We start from the raw sequence: 22,902 nt of genomic DNA, 5'->3' as shown, positions 1-22,902 counted from the left end.
TTTGGCCGACTAAATAATTCATGGACGTCATTATGAATGAATTATTAAAAGAATCCATCAGCTATATTTAAAGTCAAAATCTATTGAACCAGCACCCTGTCACTCCCCATATGCAAATTAGTTGTTGAAACCTGAACTTGCTCCCATGCAATATTGAAAATTCCTGTTAGATGCAGCAGTTTTGTCTTTTTGACCACATAATAATGATTTATGACAAATTGTCAACGCACGTTTTTTCATAGCTGAACTGTTGAAAAGAATTCATTTTTAATAATACTCAAAGAATTTGACCCTGAAAGGACAACCATGACCAAATCATTTACTGTCTAAACAATTGATTTTCAAAATGCAGTAGTTATCATGATATCCACCTCATCAAATAAAATACAAAAAAAAAGATTTCCCAAATGCAAATAGTGTACGGTCCTTGAAATACGCCATTTATTCCATCTGAGCTGAATGTGGTGGCTGTGGGGTCAGTCAGACTTTTTCCCCCCTCCATTCAAAACATGTTCTGGGGAATTAACGTTAGCCAAGGACATCGCGACAAACACAATCTGGCATGGAGAGCTGCGCCACGGCGGTAAACTGATGAAATGAATAGAGAATGCTAAAGGTATTGTGTATGTTTTGAACAAAACAAAAAAAGGGGGGGGGGGGGGGATAAAACACGACCAAAGTCCATTGGTTATATCCACAGCAAGTTGATCAATGGCAACTTCCTGTTTATTGAATTTAAAACTCCACTGCAGATGGGTTTAGGCCAATTGGCTATGACAAATGAGAATTTATCTAAGTAAAACAGTTTTTAAAAGGGCCGCCGTGGCTCTGACAGGCTGGAGGGAGTGATTTATATGTGGTGCTTTTGGAGGCCAAAGCCGCTCTAAACACAACCTTCCATGTATTAGGTCTAGAGTTTGGTCAGCTAGATGACAGAATCAACTAAAATCGGATAAAACCAGAATAAGGAAGGCAGCCTATTTTCGTTAACACTTGCATATGAAAACATCTAAAAACGGTCAACTCATTGTAAATGTTTATGCGTAGTAAAAGTGGATCAGCTAAGAGATACAGCGCACACTCACTGCTGACTAGTTGGCCGACGCTGAGGGCCGAGGATGAGGACGATGATGTTGAGGAGGAGGAAGAGGCCTGGCGGAGGGGGCTCTGGCTGTGGGGCATTCGGAGCAGACTTGGCTGAGACACTGGAGGAGCCTGTGAAGTCTGGCCGGCCTGTGGCAGCTGTGGAAATGCACACGCGTTAAGTTACACACACTAGGAGAACAGAACATACACTACTGTTCAAAAGTCAGAGGGGTCAGTAAGATTAATAAGTTTATTCTCAAAGGAAATTTATAAAAAGGGACAGTAAAGACATTTATAATGTTACAAAAGATTTCCATTTCAAAAAATGTTGATCCTGAATAAAAAATATCACAGTTTCCACAAACCTATTAAGCAGCACAACAGTTTTCAACATTGAGAATAAGAAGTGTTTCCTAAGCACAAATTCTGCATAATACAATGATTTCTGAATGATCAGGAGATACTGAAGACTGGAGAAATTATGCTGAAGATTTAATGTGCCACTACAGGAGTAAATTACATTTTAAAATATTTTTAAATAGAAAAATTACTTTAAAATGTACCGTTTTCATCAAATAAATGCAGAAGAGGCTTCATTCAAAAATATTTAGAAAAATCTTAGTACTATGGTAGATGTAAAAAAAAAAAAGAAGGAATGAATTGTGGCAAATTCATTTTGACTAAATAACATGAGCAAAGCACTTACAATGAAAGTGATTGAGGTATAAAAGCAGAAAAAGTTTTTATAGAACCACTCACATTAATTATTCAGTTAAAATTATTATTTGAGCTACAAAGTTGATTTCATCTTTTTTGTGGTCACCTTTGGTTAATCGCGCTACTTTCAGTGTATCCAACATCGCTAGGTACTGCATAAGATTTTAACTTGTTTGATTGTTAAAAATGCATGTTCTATATTATATGAATATAGGTAGTATCAATGAATATGAATTCAGACTACATATGCCATGTTGTTACTGTAACACGACCTTCCAGCGTCAGTTGCGTTCCTTTACTTTCATTTATAAATCCTCTTCCGTGGCCTCATGAGATTGTAAAATGCCCACTGAATGCGCACCTCTGAGTACTTTTCACCTATTTTTCGAATATACTATGAATTCGGACACTACTCGAACACTTGGTGTATATGTATATAATCTTACACAGAAAAGGTTGATATTGATATTTTCACACTAAAATGACATTAATAGATATATTGTGATATATTATATATTGTGACATTAATAGATATACTATTAAAACAAAGAGTATTTTAACATTTACAGACTGCCCCAATTTAGTTTTTCTATTGCAAAAAGAACTTTGCAATAATTTATGTATACATTTTTTAATTAAAAATGTATATATAGTTTTTTATGGTTTTACTATACTATTAAGAAAGCATCACAATTTTGAACATGAAATCTGAACACACTACAGAGAATAAAATAAAGAGATTTTTTGGGTTTCAAGAGAGAAATATTTTTGTCCTGTGGTTGTTTACTAGGTAAAACGGTTGAGTCTGTTTATTAGAATAAGCAAATGTAGACTCTTATGCCTGTTTATTAGAGATGAGAGATGCGGACCGCTGGAGATGCTAGAGGTTGCATTCACTCCCCATGCAATTTCTCACTGAACACGGCTGTCAGATACTTTCAAGTACACAAAAGAAACGACAGCGTCTGGCTATTCAGCACCGAAACCTTAACACGAAAAGGAAAACACACACGTTTACTGAGCCCAGAAATCAAAATTATGTGGCTACAATATGAGTCATTATTATGGGCAATGTGGCATGACTGCGGCACCATACATTTTCATGTTTTATGCACCATCGAGCGCCTCTTGTAGATGGTGCATCTCCACTCTTCAAGAAACAAGCGTCTCATCTGTCTAAAAGTGGGTTGGCTTCTCTCTGCTGTTCTCTTGCACTATTAATTCTCCTCTGTGTGTTTGTGCGTGAGTGTGTTTTTCTTTGAATGCTGAGAGATGTCAGTAGTGTTGCACACACTGTCAGAACTGTCGACAGGTCTGTGAGAATTACCGAGCTTCGGTGGATCTCTCTGCCGCCATTGTGTTTGACAGCCATAAATTATCGCTGCATGGAAATGTTCGCGAGTCAATTTGAAACGCAGACGAATCCATAAACATTATTACAAATGCATTACTGCGTTTACGTCTGTGATCAAAGGTTCCAGTAAATATGACACAGAGATGCTCCAACAGAAATGAGGTTGACCTATAGATGCTTTTATAGCCGACTGCTGTAGATTATAGGGTAGGACGAGGGATAATATGCATGTCTCTATAGTCTTTTGTTTTGCACTGTTGTTAGGCTCTTTAACAGGTGTATTCTTACGTGTTTCTTGATTATTATTGTATATAGGAGTTTGATCATTGTTATTTAAGGATGGTTTACATTAAAGTTTGATTATTGCTATGTATTATTATAGGTGCAAGCCTGAGAATTACAGTGTTACTGTTCGACTGTAGAGTGGGTTCTGTTGGCTATATGTGTTTATGGCTATATTATGCTTTATATTATAGGTTATTATGTAAATACACCATATTTTCAAAAGTATTGGGACACCCCTACACATAATTGAATCCAGGTTTTCCAATCACTTCAATGGACAAATGTGTATAAAATCAAGCACCTAGGCATGCAGACACTTCTAGAAACATTTGTGAAAGAGTGGGTCGCTCTCAGGAGCTCACCAAATTCAAGTGTTGTATCGTGATAGTTAGCCATCTGTGCAGTAAGTCCATTTGTTATATTTCCTCACTACTAAATATTCTACTGTCAACTGGTTGTAGCATTATAACAAAGTGGATGCAATTGGGAAAAACAGAAACTCAACCACAAAGTGATAGACCACATAAAATCGGGGTCAGTGCATGCTGAGGCTCACAGTGCCCAGAAGTCCATAGCTACAGGCCTCCAAAATTTGTGTGGCCATAGGATTAGTTCAAGAACAGTGCATAGAGAGCTTCATGAAATGGGTTTCCATGGCCGAGCAGCTGCATTCAAGCCTTAATGCAAAGCATCGGACGCAGTGGTGTAAAGCACGCCGCCACTGGACTCTCGAGCAGTGGAGACGTGTTCTCTGGAGTGACGAATCACGCTTCTCTGTCTGGCACTCCTTTGGATAAGTCTGGGTTTGGCGGTTGCCAGGAGAACGGTACTTGTCTGACTGCATTGTGCCAAGTGTAAAGTTTGGTGTAGGGTGGATTATGAAGTGGGGTTGTTTGTCAGGGGTTGGGCTTGGCCCCTTAGTTCCAGTGTAAGGAACTCTTAATGCTTCAGCATACCAAGACATTTTGGACAATTTCATGCTCCAAATATTGTGGGAACAGTTCCTATTCCAGCATTACTGTGCAACATAAAGCAAAAAAACAAGCACAAAGCAAGGTCCATAAATACATGTATGAGCGAGTTTGGTGTGGAGGAAGTTGACTGGCTTGACCTCAACTCGACAAAACACCTTTGGGATGAATGAGAGCGTAGACTGTGAGCCAGGCCTTCTCATCCAAAATTATTGTCTGACCTCACAAATGCGCTTCTAGAAGAATAGGCAAAAATTCCCATAAACACACTCCTAAACCTAGAAGAGTTAAAGCTGGTATATCTGCAAAGTGTGGGCCAACTCCATAACCCAACGGATTAAGATAGGGATGTCATTTAAGTTCATATGCATGTAAAGGCAAGCGTCCCTAAATGTTTGTCGATATAGTGTATTTGGACATATTATGCATTATTTTCTGGCATTTGAATGCATATTGCCTTTTAACCTTCACATATTTTCACATCAATACACAACAGTAGTTTTTGAAATTATTGTTTTAAATGGTCATTACGTACCTGCTGTCCAGGTTTAATGGGTGACAGTGTGATTCCCTGGGTGTTGATCACTGGCAGGATCTGGTTGCCAATCACAGTGGCTATAATCTGACCCTGTGCATTGGTCAGCAGCTGTGGTGTGATTGGCTGGACCTGCAGGGAGGGAGTGCCGCCCCCTGATTGGCTGGAGGGTCCTACAGAGTTTGGCATCAATGGAATTGTACCAATGATCTATAAAATGGCAGAAAAAGAGAAATAAAATACCAGGTTAAACAATTCATTCAGTAATCAAATATACAATATACAACATCATATACAACAGCACATTCATTGGCTTTTTTATTTTTTGTTTTTATGATAAGCGTTTTGAAACAAAATTTGCGATACAGTTATTAGATTTTATTGGTGATCTTTTTTGAGCTTGGTGAACAGCTTTGGAGAATTTGATATTTTCCCATTCAAAGAGATAGACGCTGTACTTGCATGACCGAAATATCTGCCCGAGAGGCGTTTCAAAGATGGCCACAGAGTGAAATTACTTTTTTTCTTGAAGGGACTTTACTTGGTCATTACTTCAGTCTTCAGTGTCACATGATCATTCAGAAATCACTCTAATTTGCGTATTTGGACCTCAAGGAACATTTCTTATTGTTATGTTGAAATCATTTGTGCTGGTTATGGTTACTTTTGAACAATTAAAAGCATTCTTGTGGAATACAAGTAGGCCAATTAATTTATTACAAAAAAATCGTACTGATCGATTGATCGATTGATCTTACTCAAGCATATTAACTTATACTTATACAAAAGCAGTCATATATATGCTACAGAATAATAACTCTTTCCCCGAAATCGTTATTTTTTTTAAATAAAAAATTGGCAGCCACTGCCAGTGTTTTTGATCATTTTTACAAAATTTTCATGGCTCCCAGAATTTTTTTTACTGTATGAATATCTGAACACGCAATATGTCAAGAGAAAGAACAGAGCCTCTACTTTTATTCTACCTTCATGCATTCTTTTTATCATCACTTGAATGTGGGTGAGTTTCATAAAAAAACAACATTTTGAGCAAAAGGCTGAGAAAATCAAATTTTTGTCAAAGACTACATCTGGATCGGATTCATGGATAGGAACAATGATCAAAACCCAGATTGAGTAGATCGAATCCATCAACTCCCCTAATGCTGGCATAGTTCTATTTAACATTAAGTAGTTTGGATTTATATGCTGTTTAATGTTGATGATCTCCTTATTTTACATATGCATATATAATTACATATAACATCTTTGCATGTGTTTTGATCAGAAGCTTTAGTACTGATTTAGTCAGATCATAGGTCATAGCGCCCCCTACCGTATAACAGTGAAAACACGGAAAACCGGAAAATTCCGTCAATGGTGGGGAAGGGTTTTCTCACAAATGACGGAAATTTCCATAAACGCCGGGAAAAGAGTCACACGAAATGGACAAGACGAAAACATGTAGTCACACTCATAACCTTCGTACCTGACAAAACAACAAAGACATCGAACTAGAGTATTTCATACACTCTGAGGACCTCATCAGTGTCACAGTATCAAAGCCCTCAGATTTTACCGGATAGAGGGCTACTTAGTACTGGGCGGAGAAAATAGACTGTATAACCTTTTTATTTTTGAGAGAGGCTTGAAAGACATACACACACTCATACATTACCACTTGCAGTGAACCACAAAACTAGCTGAACGTACATAGCCGACACACAGACATAAGTATGTGCACATGAAAGCCCCCCACACAAAATGTGCTCTCTGCTCCTCTCTAAAGGTCAGGCTCTGAGTACCTTTATGTGTGCTGGTGCACACCACTGACTGTATTATCTATCATAAGACCAGAGGAAAACTGTGTGTGTGTGTAAAATGCAGAGAAGGGCCGAGTTAACAACGTAGCCTCTTAACCACTCGTCCCCCGATAACACACAGACCTTCATGATTCTGGTCCTAGTATAAGGGACGCCCTCCTCCCACAATCCTTTTCACTGGTCTTCTGCACCCCCTTTCTCCAGCTGTCACAGATCAAAGGCCATAACCCTTTGTAGCTGCACTGTTTTACCTCTCAAGGCCACGGCTTCAATGAGCCATGTAGAACAACAGCGCAGGAGAAAAGGACTCAACGCCTCCTCCCGACACACACAACAAGGGTTTGTGTCAGTGGAACCGCAAGACTTAAGGCCTCTTTCATCCAAGTGCACCACAACTATACTCATGCAATACTTTAATGCAGGAGATCAAAATGCTTGAGTCAAGTAACTGTGTAATAAAAAACGATTTATTTATTATACATAATACACATATTACTTATATTACTCACCATGAGATCAAAACTGACATTTACTACCATTAAATGTTTTAGGGTCAGTAAGATTTTGTTTTTGAAAGAAGTGTCTTATGGTCAAAGAGGCTGCGTATATTTTTTAAATAAAAAATACAGTAAAAGCAGTAATATTGTGAAATGTTATTACAATTTAAAATAAGCCTTCTATTTTAATATATTTTAAAAGGTAATTTATTCCTGTGATGGCAAAGCTGAATTTTCAGCATCATTACCCCAGCCTTCAGTGTCAAATTATCCTTCAGAAATCATTTCAATATGCTAATTTTTGCGCTCAAGAAACATTTTTTATTATTTTCAATACATTTAACTACTTTTTTGGAAACTGTGATTAACTTATTTAAGGATTATTTGATGAATAGAAATGTCAAAAGAACAGCATTTATTGGAAATAGAAATCTTTTGTAACATTTTAGTTCTATTTGGATCAATTTAACGCATCCGTACTGAATAAAAATCTTATCGACACCGAAATGTTACAGAATGTGTCAGAAAAAAACCTGAGGTGAAGTCTCCGGCGACTTTGCCGACCCCTGGGAGTTAGGTTGGTCCAACGGAGGATTATTTCTAGTGCAACTTTCTGATTGGAAATGATTTGCTTTAGTCTTTTTGCGTTGAATTTCACCCGAAATGGAAGTGCCCCCTATAATCTAAAACGCAGAAGGCTTTTTGGAAAAAAGCTGGATAGAACTGCCTTTATGCTAAATGAATCCATTAAAAATAGTTAAAAAGGGTCGAGCCCAGCAGTTTATTTCATGATTGAATATTTATTTTCATTTGAAACTGTCACATAATGATAGTAAAATGGGCTGTAAATATCGGTATATGTATTTACACTTGGTTTAGAGGCAGGAGATTATTGTACTTTTGAACGGCAAAAAGTTATCTTATAGTATATCTTAAGTATCTTCTTATGCAAGATTCATAATTGCACATTCCATGGAGGACACCAGTTTTTCTTTGTCCTCAAAATATAATAACTTTTGAAATGACTTTTGAAGGACGATTAATTTCGGACCAATGGGTGCCAGTTGTGTTTCAGGAGGAGAGTAGTGCTATCTTTCCTATGCCCCATGAAACTTTGCGCAAATTGTGGGAGCACCTTCTGTTTAACTGTAAACAATCTGCGAAAGGTTCGCTCTATGAATGCAATAATAAGCACTTTCCAAATCTGGGTACAATGAGATGACATTATCCGACTAACCCTTTAACCATCAAACATTAAAAGGACATTTCAAAGTATCATAATCATAAATTAAATTGGGAGAATCGACCACAAATGTGCAGTGTATTGTCTTCAGAATACAAAGGGGGAAAAAAAGAAAATAATCAGGATGAAAAGAATTCAGCTACTAAAAAAGCCCTTTCCACAAAATATACTTGTTATATCACGTCACATTAAAATACCAAGCATTACATTATTCTCCTAGCATCTGTAAATAGAAAATGAAGGAAATGTTACAGAATGTGTCAGAATTAGCCTTTGAAAAGAACATGCTCTCTGTGGCCGTGTCCGCTTTAGCACATTTGAGTCTCTTTTACACTGATAAGAAAAAAACCTGAGGTGAAGTCTCCGGCGACTTTGCCGACCCCTGGGAGTTAGGGTGGTCCAACGGAGGATTATTTCTAGTGCAACTTTCTGATTGGAAATGATTTACTTTAGTCTTTTTGCGTTGAATTTCACCCGAAATGGAAGTGCCCCCTATAATCTAAAACGCTGAAGGCTTTTTGGAAAAAAGCTGGATAGAACTGCCTTTATGCTAAATGAATCCATTAAAAATAGTTAAAAAGGGTCGAGCCCAGCAGTTTATTTCATGATTGAATATTTATTTTCATTTGAAACTGTCACATAATGATAGTAAAATGGGCTGTAAATATCGGTATATGTATTTACACTTGGTTTAGAGGCAGGAGATTATTGTATGAATTCAAAAAATGTTTTGTCAAAATGTTTAATCTGCCTTGATTTAAAACAAAATCTCAATATTAAGTTATTTTAAAGTGAAGACAGTCCCTCCCACATTAAAATGCAATAAAATGAAAGTATAATGTACAAATAATATGACTGTCCACCAATGTTTGTTTTAATGGCTTTACAATGTGAACATCAGTAGTTTGATTAATCGCATCCTTAATCAAAAACGAGTTTGTGTTTACATAATATATGCATGCATGTATTTAAGATTTTTTTTATATTTATATATAATATAAATTATATAAATATATTAAATGTATGTGAGCTGCAAGTTTACAATGTCCCTTATGTATATTTATATATAGATAATAATTATACACAGTACACACACATATATTATGTAAACACAGACTTATATTCTGAATGCGATTAATCATGATTAATCAATTGACCGTGGTGCTATATATTAAAATACATTGCTTAATTTTATGAAAAAAGACTGACAACCTAGTGGAACGCACATTGAGCTGTGGCGCTCTTGTTAGATACAAGTTTGATTCTATAATAAAAGGTAAAAACCCCACAACAAATAAAACCAAGTGGAACGGAAAGTGTTAAAAGGGCTTTTCTGCTAGTCTGTGTGTGTGCACGTGTCTGATATACCACCTAGACTGAAAAAGGGCCATTGATCTATCGCATATAATTTACCCTCGCCTGCCAGCGGACCCCCGGCTGCGCTAACAAGCTCTGCATCTGTATAATCTCTGACCGTTCCTCTCCTCTGCCTGTTCCCTCCTCTCTTTGACATAATGACGACGGAGCGGTGGAAAAAAGGAGGGCCGGCTATGTGTAATTCACCCTCACCACGGCTCATTTGGTTGCGTTGCTTCGCATTAAGCGACAGATAATTTATCTCTCTCTCCCTCCCTCCGCCGCTCTTTATCGCTCCCTCTCAATCCTCTGCGGCCCTCTCTCCTGCCACTTAGCATATTTTATTGTGCGGTGTGGCGCTCGTGTCCCCCGACATGGCATTTGCATGCCGTCTTGTCTCAGGGCTTGTTCCGCTCAATTATTCACTCTCATTGGACTAAGTGGCTGCTCTAACACAAGCAATAATACAGCACACGAGCTGACAGCTACATACTGTCCCGGGCTGCTCTGAATAGCCACGTTCGCTGCGCTCTCAGCTTACTGTGGCATCCAAGACTTTGTTTTTACAACTGCCACTGCATTAACCTCAAGCAAAAACAGCACTGTAAAAACAAAAAGAGTCTCAATCATTTATGGCATGTCTACATAATTTTATAAGGCTTCAGAGTTTCGATTTCTTTCGCTAGTTCAATTATGCAATCAATTATACTTTAAGGCTATAACTATAACAAGACTTAATTATGCAGTTTACCATTATTGCTTTATTGTTTGCTAAATGTCTGTGTTTCTAGTTGAATATTTTAATTTGATGGCTCGTCAATCTGTTCAGAACCTTTTAATAGGGATATGTCAAAGCTAGTTATATAAACATCCTATATAACACAGAACAAAGTCTACTTTATATGGAGCCTAAATGAGGATTACAATTCCGAAATAAAAATTAAAGGGGTAGTTCACCCAAAAATTTAAATTCTGTCATCTACCATGTGGTTCCAAACCTATATGACCTCTTCTGAGGAACATAGAGCGGTCAAATCGTGATTAATCGCGTATAAAATAAAAGTTTTTATTTATACACAAATACAATTATATGCGTGTACTGGGTATAATTATTATTTATATATAAATACACACTGATTCCTGCATATATTTAAGAAATGTATATATATATATATATATATATATATATATATATATATATATATATATATATATATATATATATATATATATATATATATATATATATATATATATATAAATATAGAAATATTTTAGAATAAAATATTTTTTTTCTTAAATATATACATGCATCTGTGTGTGTGTGTGTGTGTATACACTGTAAAAAAAATGTGTTGGTTTTTGTTGGTTTAACTTAAAAAAGTAAGTAACCTGGTTGCCCTATAATTTTGAGTTTATTGAAATTAAAAATTTGAGTTGATACAATGAAGGAAATTTGTTTAATAAATAGAAACTCAAAATATTATTGTATCTGAACCACATAAAAAAATAATTAAAAAAAACATGAAAATAGCACTATTTGGCATGTTTCACTGCGTTATCAGAAATAAAACACACACAATTACCCAATATGCTAATAATAATATTTTATTAAAGGTTGTCGAATCTCAAAAAAAATTCATTGTATTAACTCAAAATTTTAAGGCAACTAGGGAACTTTTTTTCTAAATATTTTTTTACAGTGTATGAATAATAGTTATACAAAGTATACACACATATATTATGTAAACACAAACTTTTATTTTGGATTTGATTAATCTCGATTAATTGATTTGACAGCACTAATATTTTGAAAAGGAAAACAAAAATCTATGGAACTTAATGTTGTTTTAAACCACACTGACTTCAACAGTTCATTTATTTAACATTTCTTCTTTTAGGTTCCTCAGAATAAATAAAGACATCTAGGCATGAGGGTGAATAAAAAATTCATTTTCATTTTTGAGAGCACTATCCCTGTAAGGTTTTAGGTTGATGTTGGTTGAAATTGTTTATGTATGTATGTATGTATGTATGATGTTTGTCTAAAATAAAGCAGCTAAGCTGGAACAAAATTATGCAGAAGGATAAATTAAATTTAAAATGGTTTCCTTCAATGTCTGACATGTTAGAGTTGACATGTTCCTCATGAATCCTTATAAGTAGCAAATAAAAATCCATCTGATTTGGTCAAACCGTGTAAAACATATGTGGACTTTGCCTGTGACTCGATCACGTTGGGTGTTTGATGTAAACAATCTCCTGAAACATTGTCAACCAATCCAGCATGAGCCTGTGCTACGCTCTTAAATCTGATCATGTATTTTGTCCGCATGAGAAACACCTGCCTGATATGGCAGGAGATAAAATAATTACTATGAAGTAAATTCTAAAGGGTCCATATATTGTGTCATACGTCTGTTTTTGACTTGCTTTTGCGCCTCTGCACTTTATACGTGCTTTACACAGTGGTGAGCGTTCATCTCTCCTTCCTACTTTTTTTTTCTCTCTCTCTCTCTGTTTCTCCTCTTTGAGCAGAACTCATTAGGATTATACTGGCAGTGATTCCCAGGGAATGTCATCTCTTCCTGCAGCCAGGCCAATCTACAGTGTTAGCCATGGCCACCAGGCAATATCCCTGCCCATTTTCTGCCCTACTGCCCGCTGTTTGGAGGGGAATAGGATGAGGACACATATTGAGAGAGAATTCCAAACTTCTAACACCCGTCACTGTGAAAGAAACACAGATCAGAAACGGTCAAACACTGCATTTGCTGATGCAGTCTTGGTCAAAGTTATCAACTGCTTAGCAATATGGTTAAACAACCAGAAATTATTTTCTATGAGATAAAATTATATCTAAAGCTCAATGGCAAATTATTAAAGGTTTAGTTCACCCAAAAATGAAATTGATGTCATTAACAACCCTAATGTCATTCCACACCCATAAGACCTCACACTAGTGTATGCACACTACTGTCCATGTCCAGAAAGGGAATAAAAACATCATCACAGTAGTCCATATGTGACATCAGCTGATAGAATCTCTTGAAGCATCGAAAATACATTTTGGTCCAAAAATAACAAAAAATACGACTTTATTCAGCATTGTCTTCTCTTCCTTGTTTGTGTTCAAACCTCAAATAAAGATTCAAACGGTTATGAATCAGTGAATTGATTCAGATCGCCAGTGTCATGTGATTTCAGCAGTTTGGCATGCGATCCGAACCATTGATCGATTCACTGATTCATAACTGTTTGAATCTTTATTTGAGGTTTGAACACAAACAAGGAAGAGAAGACAATGCTGAATAAAGTCGTAGTTTTTGTTATTTTTGGACCAAAATGTATTTCCGATGCTTCAAGAGATTCTAATTAACCAGCTGATGTCACATATGGACTACTTTGATGATGTTTTTATTCCCTTTTTTCAACATGGACAGTATAGTGTGTATACACTTGGATACACTCTCGGACTAAATATAAAATATCTTAAACTGTATCTGAAGATGAGCGGAGGTCTTACGGATGTGGAACGACATTAGGGTGAGGCATTAATGACAGCAATTTAATTTTTGGGTGAACTAACCCTTTAACATGACTTCTGGATTCTAATGCTAAAACAGTATTACTATGAAGCACATGGTGCAGGTTCACTTAGGTTCACATGGTCTGAATCCACTTGCTATTTTAAAGATGGAAAAAATGGTCGGTGCGCCAGGCACAAGGTCCATAAGGGTTGTACCTAGTCTCTTAAAGGGATAGTCTCTTAAAGAAGTTTACTCAAAAATTAAAATTCTGTCATCATTTACCCACCCTCAAGATGTTCCAAACCTGTAAGAGTTTCTTTGTTCTGCTGAACACAAAAGAAGATATTTTAAAGAAAGTTTGTAACAAAGCAGATAGAGCAACCATTGACTACCATAGTATTTTTTCCCCTAATATGGCAGTCAATGGTTGCTCTATCTTCTTGGTTACAAACATTCTACAAAATATCTTCTTTTGTGTTCAGCAGAACAAAGAAACTCATACAGGTTTGGAACAACGTGAGGGTGAGTTGAACTATCCCTTTAATAATTCATGGGTGTTTTTTGCATTAAACCAATCAAAGTGTCATCTCCTATTCCCTTAAAAAGCCAGTCGCGCTTGCACCATAGCGGATTTGCTATGTACGTGCGGAATTTGCAAACAGAAAGACTGATCGCTTCTCCAGAGAGGAATCCTTTTATTTTAAATATTTAAAAATGCTTGTGTGCTGCTGTGTGTCCCTGTGTGTGTAATAAGCAGAGTGTATAATGCACCCTTTAAATAAGACAATACTGCACTATTGACTTTAGACCAGATATTGACTTTAGACCAGGTTGGCGGTCAGCGCGCCAACAATGCGCCTGAACACACCTCGTTTTTAGACCAGCACACCCATGGGCAAACAGATGGGCGCGAGTGCATTTGCTATTCAAACAATGTGGCGCTGGACGTCAAAATGATAACTGCATAGGGCTGAACCTAGCAAAATAAAAACACTTGCGTCATGCCTGGTGTTGCATTGAGCCGGGTGTATGATAGGACTCTATTTCTGTCATGAAAACTCTTTTGGGGGGATTGGATATATACCAATTCAATTGTTAATGCTCTAACTGCTCTGATTTGGTCTTTCCGGAATAATAGTTATTCATTACATTTATATAGCGCTTTTCTTGGCACTCAAAGCGCTTTTACATAGAAGGGGGAATCTCCTCAACCACCACCAATGTGCAGCATCCACCTGACAGCCATATTGCGCCAGAACACCCACCACACTCCAGCTGATTGGTGGAGAGAAAACTGAGTGATTAAGCCAATTATTTTATGGGGATGATTAGGAGGCCATGATGGAGAGGGGCCAATGGGCAAATTTGGCCAGGGATTTTTGGGATTTTTAACGACCACAGAGGGTCAGGACCTCAGTTTAACGTCTCATCTGAAGGACGGTGCTCATTGACAGTATAGTGTCCCCATCACTATACTGGGGCATTAGGACCCACACAGGGTGAGCACCCCCTGCTGGCCTCACTAACACCTCTACCAGCAGCAACCAGGCTCAGCCCTGCTTTGCTTCGGTGGGAAAGCAGTCTTGGGTTACAGGGTTATATGCTGCTGCACATATAACATACATGAAATACCCCCCTAGCAGATCTACACAAGTGGAGCTGGGGAAGGTGGAGGGTTTCTGGAAGCGTGCTGCAGACTGCTAACAGCAGCAACACTACCGGTAATTGCATCTTGAGTCGTAGCTCATTGGCCTCTGATGCAACCATGATGCAATCAGCTTCGCTGCATTTATATAGCGCTTTTAACAGACCTTATGGCCATCCAAAACGCTTTACATCTTGCCTCACATTCACCCATTCACTCTCTCATTCATACACCGACGGCGATGTCTGCCTTGTAAGGCGCCATCCAGCTCGTCAGGAGCAGTTGGGGTTAGGTGTCTTGCTCATGGACACCTCAACACTTGGTCAGGTGGAACCGGGGATCGAACCACCAACCTTCCGGTTTGTAGACAATCTACATGGATCACTGAGCCACTGTCGCCCCCAAGAGAGATAATGTGATTGCTACCAATTGGGTTAAGTCTCAATTCTGTTCAAGTCACTGGGGTGAAAAACTTTCAGATTTTGCTACTCATTTAATTCTAAGCAAAAAACATTTTTTGTTTTTCATCTAAAAGATGAATGACTAGACTTAAGAGTAGATGGCAGAGGACAGTTTTAGCAAATACTGCTGTAATGTCTGCATATGTGATGTGAGTATCTTTTTATTAGTTTTCTTCTTCTTACTACCATTTAGGCAACAATAAAAAGAACTAGCTAGGTTAACTTAAGACCAAAGATAACGGCATCAGTTTGTACTATCGTACAAGTAGATGCAGTGAGACCTGTTTTCCCGTTTTTCATGCGACGTTTGGCATAAAGAGCCTGGATGCCAGCCTAACTTAGCCCTGCCCACAACATTTGAGCTCAAGCAGTTCAATCTGGACTCGTTCGATAGAGGAATAATTATGCCCAAACAGAAACTGTCCGGACCCATGAAATTGTCATGGCGGGCTTTAGAAAATCATAGACAGATGATAAACAGTAAAGTAATCATCTACATCAGAGGTGTCCAACCCTGGTCCTGGAGAGCTACCGTCCTGCAGATTTTGGCTCCAACCTGAATCAAACACATCTGAACCAGCTAATCATGATAATCATGATTATCTAACTAACCAGCTAAATAATTACAGACAGGTGTGTTGGAGCAGTGCTAGAACTGAAATCTGCAGGACGGTAGCTCTCCAGGAGCAGGGTTGGACACCCCTGATCTACATCATCAAAGGCATTTGGATTGAATTTGTTCAAATCCTAAACGGAGAACTTGTTTATGCATTCGTATGCAGATCGTTTATTCCAGCGCACGTGCAGACAGGGTTGCCAAGTTTTTACAACAAAACCCGCCAGCCCAAAACAATAGCTTCTCAGGGGGGTTCTCTGGAAAAAAATGGCTTTTGGAGGGTAAAATGTGTGTTATTTTGGCAAGGTTGCCTGCTAAAATTCACATTTATGGGTCTATAGATCACATAATTGAGGTCGCTTCAGCCCGTGGACATGGAAAACAACACGCGGGGAAAAAAATGCAGACTTGGCAACACAGTGCAGTTGAGTTCTGTTGACATTTGACAACTAACGTTATGCTTTGCTTCGTTGCTCTGATTGGTTGTAGGTCTATCCAAAATGATGTCTTTCCTGGTTCGGTTTAAACACGCCCCATAATCACAGCCCAATGGAGCAGTATCAGACACATATTCTCACTTGAATTGAGTATGACCACATCAGGCTACATAAAGCCTATTATTTGTCAAAATGTAAATAATACAGTTAAACATATCAAACTGTCCTATTCTAGTAAAATGAACATGTTTATTTGGATATGTGTTAATTCTCAGTTGCAGTAACGGGTACACTTAATATTCAACAATATAGTTTTATCTACCTGCATTGGCACATTTTGTGAGAATGGAACTGAGCTGCTGTATAGATAAACAAACTGAATTGATATCTAATGATTTTTACAATAGAAATTAATCAACACTGAACTTACTTAAGCTGGGCTATGACACTTTTTTCTTCTAGAGCTGCTGTACAGCCAAAACAAACTTTGTTGCACTATTTTCCTGTTTTCACTGTAAAGCTGTTTTGGAACAAATCTGTACTGTAAAAAGCGTTATATAAATAAAGGTGACTTTGGGAACGGTGACATTCACTATACTATATTTCCTTCAATTGTAACCATTAACACTCAATCCTCCACAAACACAATGCACATCCTTTTTCTAAGACACCATTGCAACTTTTCATCCCAAACGAGGCAATATTCAGCTGTGTGGCAGCTGAGGGAAAACTCTGCTACTTATAGACTATGCTTAAAGCAACATGGCCAGAATTGTGTTATTTTAGTAATCTACTATCAGGCCAACATTAGAGCTAAATCAACAAAGACTGCTTCAGTCTAAAACAACACATTGCCTCACCCCTTCACTCCAACCTTTTCCTTTTTCTTTCTTTTTTTTGATCTGTGGCAGCATCTGCTGCTCCCCTGGCCACGTCTGCGGCCTGTATTAGTATCATATTAATGTTAAAAGCAAAAGAAGGGCAGGGGACGAGGCTCAAAAGGGTGGTGGGTGTTTTAGCAGGCTCAGACTGAATAATGTGCCTCAGTAATAAGGTCGAGAGCAGAGCCTGTAGCCCTGGGCTTTGACCGTCTCAGTGACCTGATTATGTCAGCCAGTGTCAGCCGCCACGACACTACAAACACAGCGCATCCCATCAACGGCATCGCCATGCCAATACGTCCAGCCAAGCCCCGCAGGCACTTTCAGTATAGACAAGGCCATACCAGTTTGTTAAGTAACATCTACCGTACACATGCACACACTTGCCGGGTTCTCACACGACTGATGATTTATCATACACTGAACAACTACAGGATTTAATTTGTTTTAGGTTATATCTAAAAACTGTCGTTATTAACCCTTTATTTTTGATTGGATATCATATGGTGACCCAACATTGTACCAGAATGGAAAAACATTTTCTTTAACAGCAAAATAAATAGAATTGGTAACACTTCACAATAAAGTTTCATTCGTTAACATTAGTTAACTACTTTAGTTAACATGAACTAACAATACTTCTACAGTATATATTCATCTCAGTTAATGGCAACAGTTAGTAATACATTATTCAAATCAAATATTGTATTTGTTAATATTAGTTATTGCACTGTGAACTAACATGTACAATAAACGAAGAGCTGGATTTTTATTAACTAACATTAACAAAGATGAATAATTACCTAATGTTGTTAACATTAACTAACGTTAACAAATGAGACATTGTTATGCTACCATATAATTTTAACAAGTAAAAGAGTACATACATATACTGTATAGATACCGGTATGTAGTTTTAATAATAATAATTAAAGAAAAAAAAAATAAATAAAAAAAAATATATATACATACACACACACACACACACACACACACACACACACACACACACACACACACACACACACACACACACACACACACACACACACACACACACACACACACACACACACACACACACACACACATAAAAACAATATACATTTTATATATAGTATGAGGTTTGGGGTTAGTAAGATTTATTTTATGTTCCCTTTCAGTCGGTCACGTTCGACGTACATCAGAACTGAACCGACGAATTGGTCTCTGAGGGCAGATCCCAATTCGTCGGTTCAGTTCTGACGTACGTCTCCGTTCCCTCCTTCAGGGAACGAGGGTTACATACGTAACCGAGACGTTATTGAAAGAAGTATCTTATTATATAGAATTTGTTTATTTGTATTTATTTGATAAAAAATACAAGAAAGACATTTTTCTATTTTCTATTATTTTAATATCTTTTAAAATGTAAGTATTTCCAGTAATGCAAAGCAGAATTTTCAGCATCATTACTCCAGTCTTCAGTGTCACATGATACTTCAAAAAACAGTCTAATATGCTGATTTGGAGCTCAAGAAATATTTCTTCTTATTTTCAATGTTGAAAATAGTTCAATGTCAAAAACCAATTATTGTTTTTGTGGAAACAGCTTTTGTAAAATGATGTCTTACTTTATGTCATTATGTCGTACATTCTGTCACTTTTGATCAACGGGATTCATCCTTGCTGATTAGTAGGGTAGTTTTTGTAGCATTTAAGTTTAGGTATTGGGTAGGATTAAGGGATGTAGAATATAGTCATGCAGATTAAGACATTTATATGTGCTTTATAAGTACTAATAAACCGCCAATATCCTAGTAATATGCATGCTAATAAGTTAATTAGCATTAGTTAATAACTGAACCTTAAAATAAATTGTTACCAAAAAAAATCTTACTGAACGCAACCTTTTGAATCGCAGTGCATGTTTATTAAATATATTTTTGTGTGTATAAATGTATATATCCACATGCGTCTGCCTAAAGTGGCTAATTTCTACTAGATTATAGATAAGTTTGATTTGACGCATTGCCTTTAACGTCAACAGCAAAAGATATAGAGACCACTTTCTCCTGCCTGTTAAAAGTTGATAAGCTGATTTATTGTGCCGTCCTCACTGTGCATATGGTTCCTTTTACATATAAAACCTCATTAGATATTTTTGATTACATTTACAGCCAAAACTGTTAAAAGCGCCCATAAACCCTTCAATAAGAGTGGGTCGGCTACATAAAGAGGCCCCCAGCATGCAATTTCTCAAACGATGCTTTCCATCGTATTACAGAAGAAAAAGTGTCAATGCGAGGAGGGGAATGAGACAAGGGTTAAGGTAAATAATGCTGTTTGTAGCGTGAAAGGGCACATTGGCTATACAATCTTTCCTTTAATATGGGAGCGGTGCGCACCTGCGATAAGATGATTCATTAGATAGGGCCCTGGTCTGACAAGCCTCATCGTTCAAGCCTCTGGATACTGATGGAACAATTCTGCAGCCGGCCCCGTAAATATGACAAGGTCAGCATTTTATCCCCTGCACTCCCACACGGCTGTCCAATCTAAACACGACGCCCCTCTCTGGCTCGCTCTAACATGGCTAAAGACGGGGCACGAAGGTCAGTACTAAAGACTGGATTTAGATATCTGAGTAACATTACACTAATAAAGAAAGTCCTGTTCATACCACTTCAGAACTCTTCTCCATGTTTACTTGTACTTCGTCTTATAGTTCTGCGATTAATGTGCGGCAGACTTCCGCTTACATGTGCATTTCATGTGTGCATGATCTTTTGAATGTGCTGTTTGTTTCTTTGTTTATTTACCTGTCCTTGAGCATTGGTGACCAGTTGTCCAGTGACCCCCTGCAGGCTGGAGAGAGCGTTACCAAACACCTGCGACCCGGCAATTGAACCCATCGCTGCTGCCGCGGCCACCGCTGCCTGACTGGCCAGAGGGTTGAGCTAAGGAAGTGAACACAGAATGAAAAACTAATGATTCGTCAAATTGATTACAGTAAGAAACAATTGAATTATGTTCCACAAAGAATGTTAAATATGGTGACAGCTTTAAATTAGATGCATGTATTTAACCAATAATCATTAGTCATCAAGAATACTAATCAATAATACAGAATCAAGTCAAACAAAAACTGACATTTTCTGTTTAATTAAAAAAAACATGGATACATGTTACATGGATGAACAGGGTGAGTAAATTATAGAATTATTTGTATATATCTACACATATATACATCTATTTGTACAATTATATATATATAATATACAGTCAAACCAAAAAAGTATAAAAGTAAAAATGTTTTTCTCCAATTTTTCAATTAAAACATTCAGCTCAAAGGGTTAGTTCACCCAAAAGTTCTGTCATAAATGACTCACCCTCATGCTGTTCCAGATCCGTAAGACCTCCATTCATCTTTAAAACACAAATGAAGATATTTTTGTTGAAACCCGATGGCTCAGAAAGGCCTCCATTGGCCGCAATGTCATTTCCTCTCGCAAGACCCATTAAAGGCACTAAAGACGGCGTTACAAAGCCCATCTCACTACAGTGGCTCTACAATAACTTTATGAAGCGTAGAGAATTGTTTTCATACACAAAAAAAACCCCTAAATGATGATTTATATAGTAATGGCCGATTTCAAAACACTGCTTCCTGAAGCTTCGGAGCTAATGAATCAGCGTATGGATTCATGATTCGGATCGCTTGTCAAACCGCCAAACTGCTGAAATCACGTGGCGAAGCTTCATATAAGTCGTTATTAAGGTTTTTTTGCACACAAAAACTATTCTCATCGTTTGATAAAATGATTGCAGAACCACTGTAGTGAAATTGACTTTTTAACGTATTTAGAGGGTCTTGCCTGAGGAAATGACATTTCTGCCAATGAAGGTCTTTCTGAGCCATCGGATTTTTACAAAAATATCTTCATTTGTGTTCCGAAGATGAACGGAGGTCTTAGGGGTGTCGAACGGCATGAGGGTGAATAATTAATGAAAGAATTGTAATTTTGGGTGAACTAACCCTTTAACTGCTAAAATGTTCCACTCTTTTGTGGTAAATTATGTTTTCTCCTCATTTGTAAGTCACTTTGGAGGAAAACAATTACCTTTGTAAAATGTTTTTACGTTGTTCAATAGTATTAGCAACAAATGTGCCAACAATACTGGAAGACAATCATATTTAAGTTTTTTCTAGTTGGTTAAATTAGTAGCACCTCTACTTTAGTTAGTGACTCCCCAGTAATGAGTGTGTATATTCCATATTATCTAAACCGGATGGATGGATGGATGGATGGATGGATGGATGGATGGATGGATGGATGGATGGATGGATGGATGGATGGATAGATAGATAGATAGATAGATAGATAGATAGATAGATAGATAGATAGATAGATAGATAGATAGATAGATAGATAGATAGATAGATAGATAGATAGATAGATAGATAGATAGATAGATAGATAGATAGATAGATAGATAGATAGATAGATAGATTTTTTTTTACTCTCATCTCATGTTAATAGCATACGCAAGCCTACATACAAATGCACAAGTGAATGAATAAATCAAGTGAACCTCCTAATAAGCCGGGTGAATGCAGTGCTTATTTGGTAGCAGGGCTGCAGAATACAGGCTTATTAGGTTCTTTAAGTAGATCAAGAGCTCACGCAGGACTGCACACAGAGTCCCCAATTACTCATCACAATGAGGCAGTAATGGAAACAGCGCTCCGAGCAGACAGAGGAGAACAGGCGCGGTGACAGCAGTCAGAAAGAGTAAAAAAATACAGCCTATCCTAATGGCAGTCAACAGTGATATAGACAGCAGGTTATTTCTGAAATCAAATTGCTATTCTTTTTTTGACAAGTTCTGAGTTTGCTTTTGCTACGAATCACAAAGCGTATAATCCCAAAAGATGCTGTCAGAACAAGAGTTCACAGGTGTACGGTGATGATATTTCTGATGCCACTGTGCTTTAAAGGGATAGTTCACCCTGTAATTAAAATGCTGTCATCTATTCACCTTCAAGGCGTTCCAAACCTGTAGAACTTTTTTTGTTCTGTGGAACATCAACATCAAATTTGGAATATTACATTGGTCGCTCTATACAAAGGCTTCAAAGAGGACACACACTTCCATTCAAAAATCTATTATGCTCACGAATGCTACATGTATTTGATTAAACTGTTTTCTATTTTATTATATTTTATAAAGTCATTTACACGAGTATCAGCATCCCAATTCCAGTCTTCAGCGTCATATAATCATTCAGCAATCATTCTAATATGCTGATTTGGTGCTCAAGAAACAGTTGGGCTGCCTAATATTTTTATGAAAACCATGATATTTTCAAAATAATTTATGCAATATAAATCTTGGCAACACATTATTTTAAGGTTCAGTTATTAACTATTAACTAGTTACTTATTAGCATGCATATTACTAGGATATTGGCTGTTTATTAG

The 22,902-nt window shown here is 37.3% G+C and overlaps 1 protein-coding gene across 5 annotated transcripts in view; it reads right to left on the bottom strand.

Moving 5' to 3' along the window:
• The window catches only part of pou6f2 (POU class 6 homeobox 2), a 174,720-nt gene that overhangs the window by 11,384 nt on the left and 140,434 nt on the right, over positions 1-22,902 (bottom strand). For all 5 annotated transcript variants that reach the window (XM_067434798.1, XM_067434801.1, XM_067434800.1 and 2 more), the window contains 3 exons: positions 20,239-20,376; positions 4,949-5,158; positions 1,086-1,242 (listed from right to left, as the gene is read on the bottom strand). In XM_067434798.1, the coding sequence (XP_067290899.1) occupies positions 1,086-1,242; positions 4,949-5,158; positions 20,239-20,376 (505 nt within the window). The remainder of the gene's footprint in view (positions 1-1,085; positions 1,243-4,948; positions 5,159-20,238; positions 20,377-22,902) is intronic.

This window comes from Pseudorasbora parva, chromosome 24 (assembly GCF_024679245.1).
Source record: "Pseudorasbora parva isolate DD20220531a chromosome 24, ASM2467924v1, whole genome shotgun sequence".
Lineage (NCBI taxonomy): Eukaryota > Metazoa > Chordata > Actinopteri > Cypriniformes > Gobionidae > Pseudorasbora > Pseudorasbora parva.
This window is presented reverse-complemented; position numbering and strand designations above follow the sequence as displayed.